This window comes from Haliotis asinina, chromosome 8, assembly GCF_037392515.1.
Source record: "Haliotis asinina isolate JCU_RB_2024 chromosome 8, JCU_Hal_asi_v2, whole genome shotgun sequence".
In the NCBI taxonomy this organism is placed as follows: Eukaryota; Metazoa; Mollusca; class Gastropoda; order Lepetellida; family Haliotidae; genus Haliotis; species Haliotis asinina.
In genome coordinates, this window is record NC_090287.1 from 23714351 (window position 1) to 23731421 (window position 17071).

Consider the following 17071-nt stretch of genomic DNA (forward strand, 5'->3'; position numbering starts at 1 on the left):
TGGTTTTGCTATTGTCGTGAGGCTTGTATTTACTGGGTATGAACTGTGTAAAAATAACTCACAATGTTGGGACAATTTTACTGACACTATCCACTAAATCTATCAGCTTTTACCTTACAGACAGTCGCACTCATAGTAATAATGTTTACTTTACAGTTACAGCCTTACACTTATTTCATTACACATTTAGGGGCACAACAAAAATAAACATATTAGTTATAACCTTTCCACTTTAAATTCTCATTTCGGTTTCTCGCTAAAAACGGTGTATTCTCTCCATTGCAAACCAATTACTGTTTCCGGCGTGAGAAAACTCAGTCATTCACGCATGCAATACGTCTCACAACTGTAGCATTACCCCCACCGCCACCCAACTCCGAGTTCACACGTCACAACAGAATGACGAGGAAGTCGGGTAGTCATATGTCGTCACTGAAAACGCCATACAGGCGTGACAGAAGAAGTCGTGCAAAATATGTTGTCTGAAAAGATGTCACCAAGACATGCTGTCATTGAAGATGTCGCACAGACATAGTGTTTCTGGCGTGTAGATGATACCATGGAGGATGTTCTCGGGAGATCTACATACACACAGTTACAAGATGCTCATTTGCGATCATTATTGTTGTTATTGGGGAGGGGAGATAATCGGGACCTCGCTAGGTGTCTGTGTGGAAGTCCAGTCACCCAGTACACTATACATTCTACTGTTACCAAGAACACCGCACAGGTTATTTGTGAATCAATTCATGCACCCCTCCCAAAATATTTCTGATGTAGACTAAAGGTTGATGTTTTTCTGTAAGAGGTTCAGTTTCTTTCGCCTATATTAATCAGTAATCATTTTCACCTTTGTCACAAGATCGACATGAGGTATTAACAAAAAGGGTAATGAGTCTTGAATACCAGAACACTAGTTGTAGTTCCATAAACATACAAACATCAATGCATACAATACTGAAATCTCAATGACAATAATAGTGTTAATGATTTCGCTGGCGTCTTACACTTATTTCATTACACATTTAGGGGCACAGCAAAAATAAACATATACTGAACATCATTGAAAACGCACCACCCCTAAAATTGTGGATTTCTAAGAGCAGAAGTGAGCAATCTATGTAAATTTTACATATTTGTGTAGACCAATGTTTGATAAAGAAAAGAAGCAAAAAACAATCAAGCAAAACAGTGAAGATTTAATGCAGCTGACAATGAAATAAAGATGGGGTCAAAATGGAAAGTCAGTAGCGTGTATGACCCCCGTTAGCAGCAACACAAGCTGTGCAACGTCTCCTCATTGAACGGATAAGTCTCTGAATAAAGTCCTGAGGCACTGCATTCCACTCTTGCTGCAAGGCATTGTCGAGTTCCCCAAGGTTGTTGATCTGCGGACGACGTGCGAGGCGTTGGCCGATGTAATCCCACAAGTGTTCGATGGGTGACAAATCTGGTGACAATGCAGGCCAATGAAGTAGAGGAATGTTGTTGTTAGCCAGATACTGTATCGAAACACGTGCAGTGTGGGCTCGTGCATTGTCATGTTGAAATGTGTGCAGATCTTGATGCTGGTGAAAGAAGGGAACGACGTTGTTCTGAAGAATGTTGTCACGGTAGTAAACGGCATTCACTCTGCCACGACAAACAAACAGAGCGGTTCTGTGGTGATAACTTATCCCTCCCCACACCATAATGCTGCCTCCACCCCACCGATCGGTTTGCACAACACAATCCTGATGATAACGTTCACCCCGTCGACGCCATACCCGTAGACGCCCGTCAGCATTTCGCAAGTGAAAACGCGACTCGTCGGAGAACACCACACCATGCCAACGTCGTAACAACCACACACGATGCTGTTCAGCCCATTGTCGGCGTTCACGGCGATGCCTGTCAGTCAGGATGGGTCCAACGTAAGGGCGTCGACAACGTAACCCTGCCGCACGGAGACGGCGTCGGACGGTGGAAGCGCTGATCAAACCACGTCGACCCTGGACAGCGTTGGCGGTTCTGGCAGCGGGCAAGGTTCGATCCCGAATATGGCGCCGTACAATGTCTCGATCTTGACGAGGGGTGGTAACACGTGCCTGACCTGGGCGTTGCCGGTCCCTGCTGGTTCCTGTTTGTTGGTATCTGTTAGCAAGCCTCAGAATGGTCGAATGATGACACCCAAATCGTCGTGCAATGTTTCTGCTTGAAGCGCCGACCTGCAACATACCCAAGGCCTGTTCTCGTTCCTCTGGTGACAATCTTGGCATGGCGAAAAAACTTTACTTACGAAAGTACTGCGAAAATGAGAACGGTTTTGTGCCGAAGGTCATTTATACCCCTGAACAGCATGCTTTCTGCATGCAATTTGTGCCCTTCGTGTGTGATGTGCATGAATTTTGTTGTTTTCATGTGATGTGTTCGATGATGTGTTCGAACGATCCGTTTTTTACTGTAGAGCGTTATTTACGATCTAGTGTGTTATTGTCAAAATTCCCACCATTAATTTTCCATTTCCAAAAGATTCTATTGCCTTATTTCAAAATTTACAGGTGGTGCGTTTTCAATGATGTTCAGTATATTAGTTATAACCTTTCCACACATATTGTATATCACAAAATTTAATTTCAATATCAAATAACCATTTCTCTTTAAACTTTTATAATAAATCAAGTTAAACTTGCTTACCCAGGGGCATCCTGCACATGTGTCAACACACCTGAGATAAGACGCCAAAAACACAAGGTCCAAGGCCACACCCTTGCTGTACATCAATGTTTAAAAATGTCTATTTGAACAGCGTCATTGAGACAGGCTACAGAGCCACCTACTACATAAGAACGAGGCGAGCAGTGTTGTATCATTTTTCGGAATCCCTGGTGCCAATAAATTAAGGCGTGGGGTGTCGGGTGGTATTAAAGCTTCTGTTGTCCTGGACATTCAAACACAATACACCCTTGGCCATGTTCCCACCACTGTGGGTACTCGTTGTAGGATTATCCCTTTCGCAAGGTAAGATCAATTGTTATATGACTGGAAGTGTGAAAGTTATGTCAGTTAAGTCAAGCGTGTGCGGGTAAATAGGTTATTTTTATCGACATAAGTTATATTCATGGATTCCTCATGCATGAAAATGAAGAAACACTGTATATCATATTACAAGGACTGTCATATTGCTGTATGTCTTTCTCGCCCCGTTCTCTCCCTTTGTCGAGACCGCATTGGAAATCGAGAAAGCGATGTCCCAACTGGACATCCATGCAATTGAGGTACTTTATATTTTCATTTCGGTTTCTCGCCCCAGATAGCTTATTCTCCATTGCATACCCGTTACTGTCTACGGCGTGAAAGATCCCATCGTCATTTACTCAAGCAGCCGTAGCATTACGTATAATCATAAAAAAGGTTAAGACCACCCCAATATTCATTTTTGTAAGCATAATATGGATCATAATATGAACTATTAAATACTTTCAAATTGACAGGTGTGGGTCCTTAATTTTTTTGCTGAGTACATTTAATATGATTTACTAGTATTTCCATATCTCGATCCAACTGCACATTAAGACCCTAGTTGTATTATTTTGTGACCGAAACCGTAAGGATTCGGGGTTAGAACCCATCTTCAGCAACCATTGCTTGTCGCAAGAGACGACTAACCGAATCGGGTTGTCAGTCTCGCTGACTTGATTGATGCGTATCGTGGTATCCCAACAGCGTAGATCGATGTTCGTGGTGTCGTGCTCTGAATTGTCTGGTCCAGACTCGATTATTTACAGACCGTCGTCACATAGCAAATAAACTGCTGATAACGTAGTTAAACAACAAACAACTTAGTGCTCGGAGTTTGTGAAGGGTGTCTCAACAACATCCCATTCCACCCGGCTCATTCGCTTTCGGTTTCCATATTAGTGGGTGAGTGAGTTTAGATTTACGCCGCACTCAGCAATATATGACGGCGGTCTGTAAATAATTGCGTCTGTACCAGACAATCCAGTGACCAACAGTATGAGCATGGATCTACGCAATTGTGAACCGATCACATGTGTCAACCAAGTCAGCGGGCCTGACCACCCGATTATTTCCTCTCACGACAAGCATGAGTTACTGAAGATCAGTTCTAACCCAGATCTTCAAGCGTTGTCTCCCACATCAGTCTACCCAGTCGGGTGTTTGAACAAGAAAACAACTGCGCACCCTGCTGCCAGAAGCCCACGTGCATTGTCATTATGGGAGGTAACGTGTTTGGATGAATATTTAGCATAAAAACGATTCGCGCCATTTCTATATCTCCAGAGGTATCCTCTTTAATACTTTGTGATATCGTAAACCAACTTGTTTGTCAGTACTACACGTGGATGGCGCCCCGCTCTCACCTCTCACGTGCTACACGTGCGATGACCCTGACGACCCCGACGACTGCACATTTGATGAAGTCACGTGCGAACAAGATGAGGTATGTTCCATTGAAGCTTTCCACAGAAATTAGTTTCAAGCCGCTTTTAGCGATATTCCAGTAAATGCTCGGCGGGGACGTCAGATATGGGCTTCATGCATTGTACCCATGTGAGGAATCGAACCCGGGTCTTCATTGAGACAAGGAAACGCTTTAACCACCAGGCTACCCATCCGCCCCTAAAGAAAACAAAATATCTTAAAACTAACGTTCTTCTTTCTGATTATTAAAAGTCACGGTACTCATTAGACACTACGAGACCTGGCAACATACTTTCTTAATTCATAAAGTACTTTGTTTTGAAAAAAAAATAAATACATTAATTAATTAATAAACTAGTAGGATGATGATGATGATGATCGATAGGGCTCTAACGATGCATCGAACTATCGATGGACTGCAATTGTTAAGTCTCCGATAGCAATTAAACGGTGACCAAAACTGTCGATGCATTGATAGTATGGGTGACTATCGACAGTTCAATAAATGGCTTCCGTTGAGCTAATTTAAGGGGGGAAAAGCTATTGCATTAACGTATTGAAGTAGCTAGTATCGCAATAGCACGGTGCAATAGACTATCGCTATCACAATAGCATGGTGCAATAGACTATCACTATCGCAATAGTTGTTTCCCCTTCAATAGTCAACTCTTGTCAGCAGTCAAGTGTGCGAGCATGATGATCAGTGGTTATAATCAAAAAGAAAGTACACACCGATGTTTCAAATAAGAAGTGTTAACCGGTGATGTCTTTGAAAAGACTATCGTAGTTTTTGTGTTTGACCTTAAATCTGCATTGTTTAGAAGTTGGTTGCAGGATAGTGCTCTTTTGTGAATGTAATTGTTATAGGCCAAACATTTTCCAAAGTTTCGTATTTTTTGTCTTTTTCCCGGCAGCGTAATTGTTCGTGGCGAATATATACATTCATATAACAACAGCACTGTTTTAATAGTTTCAATACAAAGGATATGGTAAATTAGCCGAAAGTGGTCATGGAAAAAATCATATGAAGTATGGTGTACCAATTTTGGCCGTACTATAGTATAACAAGGGGAGATGTTTATGGATGTGTAACGTCTTTGTAACAATCAATGTTACACTTTGGTGTCGACACAAACATTCCATCAAGCATTTTCTCCATATGTCTATTGTTTGTTTGTTGATTGTTGTTGTTAGTGAACACCTGTATCGTGTTTGTGCCAGGTGTGCTACTCCATATTAAGGAAGGAGAGAGGTCACCTCCATCCTCAGCTGGGATGTATGGAGAAAGAGGTGAGACATTCAAGTATTTCGACACCACCCAGCGCCATCTACCGACTCCAGTGAGAAGCAACCCGTTCTGGTTTTAAGAAGTACACTTTCAGCCAAACTATTTATCTATGTATCAATACATGGTTTGAAAGGCTGTAGTGAAGGACGATGCCAGTCATCATCCGACTCTGTAAAAAAGTTAGTGAGTGAGGGATGGCTACCAGTAGGTGTGCTTGTTAGTTTCTACCGAGAATACTGATCTCTGCTACCTCAATGTACGCTCGCGCAGTCGAACCTTTCGAATCCCACATTCGCTTCGATAATGTCATTCGTTTAATTCTGTACCTAGTCCAAGGCTAGTAGAAAAGTTTTAGGACATCACAGCAGCAGTATGTAGTAATTAGAACAATACCTCTCATCGACCAAAACTACTTGTCGATTTGGAACTAACCTCCGATTGTATTCTGCCCAGTCATGAAGGTTTCCATCCAGCAAAGGCACCCAATCTGTAAGGTAAGCCCTATCACGTTCATGCCTCCTCATCTACACACCTTACATTTTAACTTCCGCTTACTACCTTCCAGGCATGTTATCAGTTGGAAGGCAACAACACCGGCAGGTGCGACTCTGGGACCTTCCTCGACGGTGACCGCTGTGCGTTCTGCTGCCAGAAGCCCTACTGTAATGTCGACGCCATCATTATGGAGGGTAAGTCAAGCTGACTGCTACATCGTATCACAGTCACCGAGTCAGATGTTTGCCCTGGTTGGTAAGCTGATTCACGACACCACACATTAAGGAAGGCGTCCTACTGAATACTGTTCTAAGCGGAGTTAAATCCGCTCACTCACTGATTTGTTTTGTAGAGGTCCCGACGACCACGCCCCCAGCAACGCACGGGCCAAAGATAGACGGAGACGGACAGACGGAGGGTCATCAGTGTTATGTGTGCAGTGGCGAGACGGACAACGCTCAGTGCAGTCAGCCTGACCATCTCCGCACCTGCCCCGACAATGCAGTGAGTTTGACGTTTGAACATCCAAACTGTCGATGTGTGTGTGTTGCGCAGTGGTAGTTATCAAAGAACGTAATTCACCGACTAATTCACTCCAAAATACCGTTATGATAAGTCAAAACTGAAAATTAAGGTTAAGCCTGTCACCCTAAAACGATAATGACAATTATTTTTCCAAAGAACCTCCGTTAAAAGACTCATAATCTCTTAAACAAAAGATGATCTTTTCCGTTTCTGTTACTGGGCAGACGTTTTTCTGAGTGCAGTTGTTGGCATTCTTAAAAGAAGGAAGCGAAGTATTTCTTATTCATCAACATCATTTGTTTTCAACAGAAACAAAAGATAAAAGCCTCTATCCCCATATTCAAATACTGTATGCATCAAAATTAAAGGTGACATTACCATTCAACCTACTTGGCATTTTTCTCGGATTAATGAGTCATTGTTATGTCACTAAATACTTTGAACTGTTATTTCCAGACCGCTTGTCTCACAACTGTATACTATTCGTCAAGGCACTCAGTTATCACCAAGATGTGCTCCAAGTTACAGGTTAGTTGCATGACGTCACGTATAGTCATAAGAGAGCAGACACCCATATTTTGACATAGTGTCTGGAAATGAAACAAACAAGAAACAGATATTCGATAATGATGCATTTTGATGATTATCACAAACACTATTTTGGACCTGGAGTCTTTCGGTAACGACTGTAAAGTGTTCGGGGCTCTTTTGTAAAATAAAATGTTTCAAGAGTATACTTTCTTTTGCCCATTACTATGTATGAATGCATGCGTGAGTTTAGTTTTACGCCGCTCTTAGCAATATTCCAGCAATATCACAGCTGGGTACACCAGAACTGGGCGTCACACATTGTACTCACGTGGGGAATTGAACCCGGGGGCTGCACACTTCATTTACAACTTCATTTACATCCCCACCCGCTGGATCCGCCTATGTATCTTTATAATGTTTACGCCTTTTTCATAATTGGATGGTTTCAAAAATCCTTTAATTTCTATCTGGACTTAATGCACCCGCACGACATTCAAACCCGGCCCATTTCGGTAAATAATTCCAACTCATCGGAGCAACACAATTAGGTTACTGTATATTTAGTCAATGTGCTGCCACCCAGCTTTACACCCTTAACACTAAAACGGATTCAGGTAAATTATAAACTGATTATTATAGTGTTGTTCGAGTGTACATACCATTGCTGAATCCGTTGTTTTGTTGACACCAGTCCTGCATGAACCTACAAGAAAACAATGACGAAGACTGTTGGGATGAAGATGAGGCGTATGGAAAATGTTCTTACTGCTGCGAAGGTCCCGGATGTAACAAGGCAAAGATACCGGGGAGAGGTATGGATGCTAGAGATTCATGGGTGCTCAGTGCAGCATTAGTGAGTGAGGTTTAGTTTATCGCCGTTATTAGCAATATTTCACCAGAATCACGGCGGGGGACACCAGAAGTGAGCATCACACATTGAACTCATGTGGGGAATTGAACACGGGTCTTCGGCGTGACGAGCGAGAGTTTTAACCACAAGGCTACCCCACCACCCACTTAGGACGACATGTAACATGTTGATACTTTCCCTAAATCGTCAGACACTGGGCTCATGATTTAAAATTTATATAAACTTGGGTTTCATGTCAAGTTCTCACAGTTAGGAAAACGTCCTGCGACGTGAGTATTCCTGTAAGACTTGACATGGTGTTCTATAGAAGCCTCCTGAACAATTTCGTTTGTTTTCATGTTTAAGATGTGAATGTTTGTTATGAACATCATGATTCATATATTCAACAAAACATTTTCTAGATCCATTAATACCTGCAACGTCAGTTGTTTGGAGCGCAGATGTCCCGTTTATGATGTCACTTTTATTGAAGACGCTGTAGGTGACTGACTAATTATCCCGATAGTTATGACTTTACTTTACCTCGTGGATTTAGGTCAGTGTAACGTTGATCATTGTTGACCTAGGTGGGGATGTTCCTGAAAACCACGTTGCCCCTCCTCCCGGTGCCCATCAGGAATCAGAAAATAATCCCCTAAAACCCGCAGGACCTTCCAGTAAGGGGTACGCAGGAGTCGAGGACAGTAATGATTCACGAGGAAGCAAGGAGGTTAAGCATCCATCAGGAAGCAAGGAAACCAAGCATCCATCAGGAAGCAAAGAAACAAAGCAACCATCAGGACGCAAAGAAACCAAGCATCCATCCGGAAGCAAGGAAACCAAGAATACATCAGGAAGCAAAGAAACCAAGCATCCACCCGGAAGCAAGGAAACCAAGAATCCCTCAGGAAGCAAGGAAACCAAGAGTCCCTCAGGAAGCAAGGAAATCAAGCATGTCTCGGGAAGCAAGGAAACCAAAAATCTCTCAGGAAGCAAAGAAACCAAGCATCCATCAGGAAGCAAGGAAAGCAAGAATCCCTCGGGAAGCAAGGAAACCAAGAATCCCTCAGGAAGTAAGGAAAGCAAGCATCCATCAGGAAGCAAGGAAATCAAGACTCCCTCAGGAAGCAAAGAAACCAAGCATCCATCAGGAAGCAAGGAAAGCAAGAATCCCTCGGGAAGCAAGGAAACCAAGAATCCCTCAGGAAGCAAGGAAATCAAGCATCCATCAGGAAGCAAGGAAACCAAGAATCCCTCAGGAAGCAAAGAAACCAAGCATCCACCAGGAAGCAAGGAAAGCAAGAATCCCTCAGGAAGCAAGGAAATCAAGCATCCATCAGGAAGCAAGGAAACCAAGAATCCCTCAGGAAGCAAGGAAATCAAGCATCCATCAGGAAGCAAGGAAACCAAGAATCCCTCAAGAAGCAAGGAAAGCAAGAATCCCTCGGGAAGCAAGGAAACCAAGCATCCATCAAGAAGCAAAGAAACAAAGCATCCCTCAGGAAGCAAGGAAACCAAGAATCCATCAGGAAGCAAGGAAACCAAGAATCCCTCAGGAAGCAAGGAAACCAAGCATCCATCAAGAAGCAAAGAAACGAAGCATCCATCAGGAAGCAAGGAAACCAAGAATCCCTCAGGAAGCAAGGAAACCAAGAATCCACCAGGAAGCAAGGAAACCAAGCATGTCTCGGGAAGCAAGGAAATCAAGAATCCCTCAGGAAGCAAGGAAAGCAAGAATCCCTCAGGAAGCAAGGAAAGCAAGCATCCCTCAGGAAGCAAGGAAATCAAGCATCAATCAGGAAGCAAGGAAACCAAGAATCCATCAAGAAGCAAGGAAACCAAGCATCCATCAGGAAGCAAGGAAAACAAGCATCCCTCAGGAAGCAAGGAAATCAAGCATCAATCAGGAAGCAAGGAAATCAAGCATCAATCAGGAAGCAAGGAAACCAAGAATCCATCAAGAAGCAAAGAAACCAAGCATTCCGGCTCCTGCCGTGGGAAATCCTGTGAGAAACCTTGCAGAGGAAAATCTTGTGAGAAACCATGTAAGGGAAATTCTTGTGAGAAGCCATGCAAGGGAAAGTCTTGTGAGAAGCCATGCAAGGGAAAGTCTTGTGGGAAGCCATGCAAGGGAAAGTCTTGTGAGAAGCCGTGCAAGGGAAGATCTTGTGAGAAGCCATGCAAAGGAAAATCCTGTGAGAAACCGGATAAACCTTGCACAGGGAAATCCTGTGAGAAGCCATGTAACGGGAAATCTTGTGAGAAACCGGATAAACCTTGCACAGGGAAGTCCTGTGAGAAGCCATGTAACGGGAAATCTTGTGAGAAACCGGGTAAACCTTGCACAGGGAAATCCTGTGAGAAACCAGATAAACCTTGCACAGGAAAATCCTGTGAGAAGCCATGTAACGGGAAATCCTGTGAGAAACCAGATAAACCTTGCACTGGGAAATCTTGCGAGAAACCGGATAAGCCATGCAACGGGAAATCCTGTGAGAAACCGGATAAACCTTGCACAGGGAAATCCTGTGAGAAGCCATGTAACGGGAAATCTTGTGAGAAACCGGATAAACCAGACAAGCCTGACATACCTGATAAACCTGACAAGCCTGATATACCCGATAAACCAGACAAGCCTGACATACCCGATAAACCTGACAAGCCTGACATACCCGATAAACCTGACAAGCCTGATATACCCGATAAACCTGACAAGCCTGACATACCCGATAAACCAGACAAGCCTGACATACCCGATAAACCAGACAAGCCTGATATACCTGATAAACCAGACAAGCCTGATATACCCGATAAACCAGACAAGCCTGACATACCCGATAAACCTGACAAGCCTGACATACCCGATAAACCTGACAAGCCTGATATACCCGATAAACCAGATAAGCCTGATATACCCGATAAACCAGACACGCCTGACATACCCGATAAACCAGACAAGCCTGACACACCCGATAAACCAGACAAGCCGGACATACCTGATAAACCAGACAAGCCGGACATACCCGATAAACCAGACAAGCCGGACATACCTGATAAACCCGATAAACCAGATAAGCCAGATAAGCCTGACAAGCCTGGTAACGGCAGTGGCTGTGGTTGCAACAAACCAGACCATCCAGGGAGTGGCGACAAGCCATGCAATTGCGGCTGCTGTAACACCATCATTGTCCCCAAGGTGGACGTCGACATCAAGGTGAGTGTCAGCGCAGACGTCATCAAGAACTGTACCAACCATAAACTGCGACAGCTGCTGGGACTTATTAAGGAACAACACTTCCATCAAGAAATCAGTCTGGAAGAACTCACAGGTAAGAATCACCATTTGACTGTAGCATCAAAAAACAATTAACAGGTACTGGGTGATCCGAAATGTTGGTTATTGATGATTGCATATTCCAGTGAGGGCTGTGTTCCAAACATCAAGTGGGCAGATGACTTGCGGTATACAATTATTTATTGTGCATGTACAGTACACAAGAAGCAATGTGAGCTGAGTCTGGTAGTGGTAGCTTTCGTGCTGCGGGAGAACACAACCACACCCAACAGGCAGGCTCAGGGCGAAACTTCTCATATGAATATCAACAGTGAGTGGGTGAATATAGTTTTACGCCGCTATTAGTAATATTCCAGCAATATCACGGCGGGGGACACCAGAAATGGGCTTCACACATTGTGTCCATGTGAAGAATCGAAGAATATCAACAGTAATATGGAGAGTTGTCATACTTCAAAAGCTCATCCAGGAACGACAGTCCATGTACAATACAATTGGGATTCAGTCAATACAATTGGGGTTCATTGCCAATCATTTGGGATGAGCTCGACGCCTAGAACACCTGAGTCGGTAAAAACAGCATCAGGAACATGGCGTCAGTGTGGTATAAATACTCTTATTCTTTTCGAATATTTACCATTTGGAACCTTTTCCACTTCAGAGGTATGCTTCTATAAACGTAGTTTTCTTCTTCAAGGGGAAACGATTATTCCCAAGAGAGATTCACCTCCGACATCAAGTGTCTCCACTACCATTCCAACCAAGTCGACAACAATGACAACGACTGTCGCCCCAACGACAGTTTCAACAACAACATCGACCACAACAACCACGTCTACTACAACAACGCCAACTCGTACGTCAATATAAATGATCCCACAAATAAGACTTAAGGTCAGAGTTGCTTTCCATTCTGCATGCCTTTCCCATATATCAGACGAAGTATCGGTTTAAAACTGATCTTCAGTAACCCATGCTTGTCGTAGTAGACGACTGACGGGATCGGGTCAGGTTCGCTGATTACATGTAGTTTGACACATGTCATAGTATCCAGCTGCACAGATCTATGCGCATGCCGTTGATCACTGGATGGTCTGGTCCAAACAGCCGCCATATAGCTGGAATATTGCTGAGTTAAAACGTCAAACAACAAACTAATCAACCATAGTCTATATCAGAATGACAGTGTTTCCGTAATTGACAGGGTTTTAATCGGCCGCGGTATCCGAATTTAATTCATGCGCACCTCAAGCAGTGAACCAGGTCGGACATTACTTATTCCTCTAAGGCTCTTTCAAGAGTGACGTTTCTCAGTTTCCATTTGACTCCATGCAGCGTTCCAGTGTTACCAATGCGAAGGGGTGGAATGTCGCAGCCCGTGGGTGGAGCCCTGCCCCTCCGCTCTCTGCCGTACCACCATAGTACAAGACGTGGACGGAAAGCGGACACTGAGTAAAAGGTACGACTAACAGTCAACGCCATGTTTGTACAGAGCCATGGCCCTTATGCGAGCTGCCTAACATCTTGGTTCGCCACCACAAGGTCTGTTTTGTTCGCGTTTTACTCGGTATGGATTGGCAAAAGCCGAAAATGCCCGAGACTCGCAACTGATGTAACGTAACAAAACAGAAATCCAGTTCAAAACGGAGTTAAACCAAACTCACCAACTTAGCTAACAACTTAGTCGAGTTACAGAAATGTTTTTCTTGAATCTTGCACCAGAAGATGGTTATTAAAAGATACAGTTCCCATTTCTCCCGTGTATAGTGTAATAAAGAACAATTTAGCCAGTAACTATACACAAAGGCCTTAATTACGCGCTCCTTATATTTTGCAATATCAGGTTTTAACACGTACATGGAGGGTCTCGTGGTGACAACGATGGAGAAAAAACATGCGTTTATGTGGCTCGTATGATCCTTTGACTCATAAAAAACGACAAAATGATTGGACCCCCATGTTGATTTTATGAGGATCATTTGCTCATTTAAAAAAAACTACAACACTGATTCTCATACAAAACCATATCTGTACAAGTTAGACTCTGGAATGTTTGATATTGAATTTAATGGTGAAAGGGAACATTGAAAAGTCATTTTACGTGTCTTATACGATTCACTGTCAATACCATGGATAACCTCCACAAAGTACGACAGCCAGCGCTCTCCTCCTTATACCTCCTGTCAGCCACCTGATCCCCTGAAGGGACAGACTACGCCATTCGTCATTTAAAACAGCTACTAACTGGGCCAGGTTATGTGCAGGAGGATCCCTTTGTTGCACACGTCGACCAATCATGTCCCAGATATGATCCAAAGGATTAAGATAATTCAATCAGAAGATATGCCACGGGGTGCTTAACTATGTTCTTTGCGTCTACTTTTGTTATAGAACAACAATTCAACTCGCATATGACCGTTTAGCGTCAATCGTAAATCGTCAGCTTCAGTCTAGTGACGTAATGCTCTGGGTGAATTGGCTGGTGAAAGATAATACTCCCTAGCCATGGCAACAAGTCAGTGATTAATTTTCTCCAGTCCAATGTTATGACTGTGTATTTTTGTGGTACAAATGTTCGTTTCATTGTGTTTGAAGCGCCGTAAAATCTGCATTTCAGCTGCAGTAACGAGTCTTTCTGCGATAAAGAGTGGTGGCAGAAGACTGCTCCAAACAACGAGTGCTTCTTCCTCGATGAGAGTCCGTCTGGCCCTTCCGACATGCCACTCGCGTGTACATTCTGTTGTGAGGGCACTCGGTGCAACAAAAACTTTCTTCCAGACTTCAGCAAACTGTACAACAAAAATAACCACAAGACGTCAAGACCAGAGAGCGAAAATTAACGCAAGTGGAACAGTGACGTTTCGTATTTATAGTTACAAATCTAGACTAAAATAATATTTGGTCTAGCAAACATCCAAAAGGAAACTTTCAATATATGTCTGATGGCAAAAAAGCAATGAAATGTCTCAAGCTATACGTGTGACGCATATATGTATATATCCATGGTTCACTGCAAGCAACATCTCTGTAAGAGAATTGACACTTTATATCGCCTCTCTCAATCGTGCGTGCTAGCTGATGAAAAGCTATTTGTGTCTTGCATGGAATAAACATATGGCCAGCCTCCCAGTTGTCGTCTCCGGATGATAAAACGCTCGTAAAATATCAACACAAACACACACCATACACATCCAACATAAACACACTCTACAGCACAGAACTAAGATACGTGTTTGTTTCTGTAAGGTGATTGACACTGGATAGGCTAGAGATTGAAGTGGTTGCTAATCTCACCGAAAACCTGGTTCGTTTCCAAAAATGTATACTTCTAGCAGACTGCTGAGAAAATGGGGGTACACACTTCATTTTCATTCGAGTTTCAATGGTCATTTAACATATTTTTTGGACAAAGGGGTGTGTGCGCACCCCTACACTCACCCTCTGGATCCGCCAGAGCGTTACGAAGCATGACTGACCCAGCTACAGTCATGTGCTTGTATATTTCAAAAGATGGCGTTACCTGCTTCCGTGCTAAATATAACAAACACTTTAACCAAAAGGAAGGAACGGAGAGTCAAACGTCTGACAAGTAACTCAACAAACCACTGTAAGAACCGTGTAATGCATCTCCCCGTATCTCAATTGTGTTCGGTGCCCATGATGTAAAACACTGGATTGTCCGGTCAAACGCTGTTATTTACAGAATATTACTGACTACAACGGTAAACAAACGAAACAAAACAATTCCTGCAATATAACTGATTCAAGTTAAAATCACTGGCATGCTACAAATCTAATACGTTTAGAAACATCGTTGTGAGTATTTTATGTCCGTTTCATCTTATTTTGACAGGTGTGGTTCGAAGTCACATAGTGTCGGGTGTAAGTTATTAAATAAAACAATAATAAAATCGGGCACACTTTTTCGGGATCCATTTTCCAACACACCTATGTTACATAGACCATGTTGAACCTGTAACACTTCGTAAAAGAGAAGTGGATGGGATGGGTGTGGTGTGAACATAGAGTTACGTCCCCTAGGACTAGTGAGACATAATCGGCATTCACCATTACGCGAATTTCACCGTTCACTAGTCTGTCGTACAGACCCTGAAGCAAATTTATCTAAGAAAGCCCATACAAGTCTAGATTCCCCTAGCTTCGGGGAAATGAACAATGTCTCAGGGCTCCATTTCATTATACTATTTTTTTAATATGAACTTTTTCCAGTAAAATATGTTCATTTCAGTGACTATTTGTTTGTCTGTTAATCTAACGACAGTAGAGCGAACATCATACATGTTAAATGTAAACTGATCGTGATGATTTTCGTGTATTTCAAAAGTTATTGATGAAGTGGTGTGTTCAATGATTTTGGGTGGTGTGGCGTGCGTGCGTGCGTGCGTGTGCATTTATCAAAACACACGTACTGCCCATTCTGATGTCTGAGGTTCCGTTATGTTTTAGGAAAAAAACAAGTGGTTATGTTCGCTGCCGTTGTCGTGCGATCCACCATGAGCTTTGCTGAAATGTCCTTGAGTTTTTAGTCGAAGTTAATGAGTCTGGAAGTGTTGTGAGTACCCGACAATACCCTCGCCCCTCTTCATTCGCTGTAAACAATGGACTAGGGGAATATTACCCACTCCGCGTAGGTCGACAGTCATGCCAGCTGCTCCTCTATCACATGAGACCGAGGATAGTCATGAGTCTTGTAATCAACTTGCAACGTTTTGACTCACTGTGGATTCAAAAGAGTTATTTGTACTTGTTTCCAAGACGATTCAATAAGTGAAATCTTCAAGGTAATGGAATATGCATCGATGGTAAATAAGGGTAAGACTCAAATACCGCAGAATGATATTTCAAACATTTTTCACGTGATAAGTCCTAACTTGAAGTGTATCTGCTGACAAAAATAATTTGCCCTTCTGACGTTTATTCCAACACTTACATTTTGTTTGAATATCAAGAAATATGCATTCATTCAGCAATATTCCAGCGAGACAACGATAGGAACCAGGTAAACTAGTGATTAATGGCATGAGCATCGAGGTAAATGACTCCTAATTAATCCGAATACATATTGTCATCCCCGATTTTCACCAGTTTACGCGGCACTTGTAGCAGACAGTGATAGCATCATCTCAGCTACCCGATTCTCGAGTATATAGTGTGCACCCCATGATATTGCTAGAATATTGCAAAAGGCGGCATAAAACCATCCTCTCTCACTACGCAGGGAAGTACCCTGCCCTCTTCAGCGCTGATAATAATACTCCTCCAGTTACAAGAGCGAGTTCCAGTCTGCGCGAAGGTAGCGATGAGACCGATTGCTGTGGGTGAGCCGTGGCAGAGATTCGGTCCAGGGTATTTATCGTAGCAGAATGGAGATATAATTCCCTGGACAACCGAGGATGGTCCTACAGCGGGGCAATTTTCATTGGAGACCACGCATGTCTATAGCCCTCTGTACTTCACGCCCGCGCTCTACCGGGCATTGATCGCAATAAACAAGGTACGTGCTATATCTCAGACAACTCGGCAGCTGAGTGAAGGCTAGGTGCTCTTACATAGTGCGCGTGGCCAAACGTTCCGTGTCTGTGTGCCTCAAGGTCGCCCTGCCTGCAGGGTCAGTCTGACCTTCATTGATTATGTAACAGAC

At 43.2% G+C, this 17071-nt stretch overlaps 1 protein-coding gene across 1 annotated transcript; it reads left to right on the forward strand.

Annotated features, from left to right (window-relative positions):
- The first annotated feature begins 2764 nt into the window (after positions 1-2764).
- Positions 2765-14534, forward strand: LOC137295407 (uncharacterized). Its single transcript, XM_067826765.1, has 11 exons — positions 2765-3000; positions 4335-4444; positions 5647-5715; positions 6279-6402; positions 6561-6712; positions 7190-7261; positions 7956-8076; positions 8702-11443; positions 12107-12265; positions 12745-12868; positions 14027-14534. The coding sequence occupies exons 1-11, from the start codon at positions 2952-2954 to the stop codon at positions 14247-14249; spliced, it is 3945 nt and encodes a 1314-aa protein (XP_067682866.1). The 5' UTR covers positions 2765-2951; the 3' UTR covers positions 14250-14534.
- The last annotated feature ends 2537 nt before the right edge of the window (positions 14535-17071 follow it).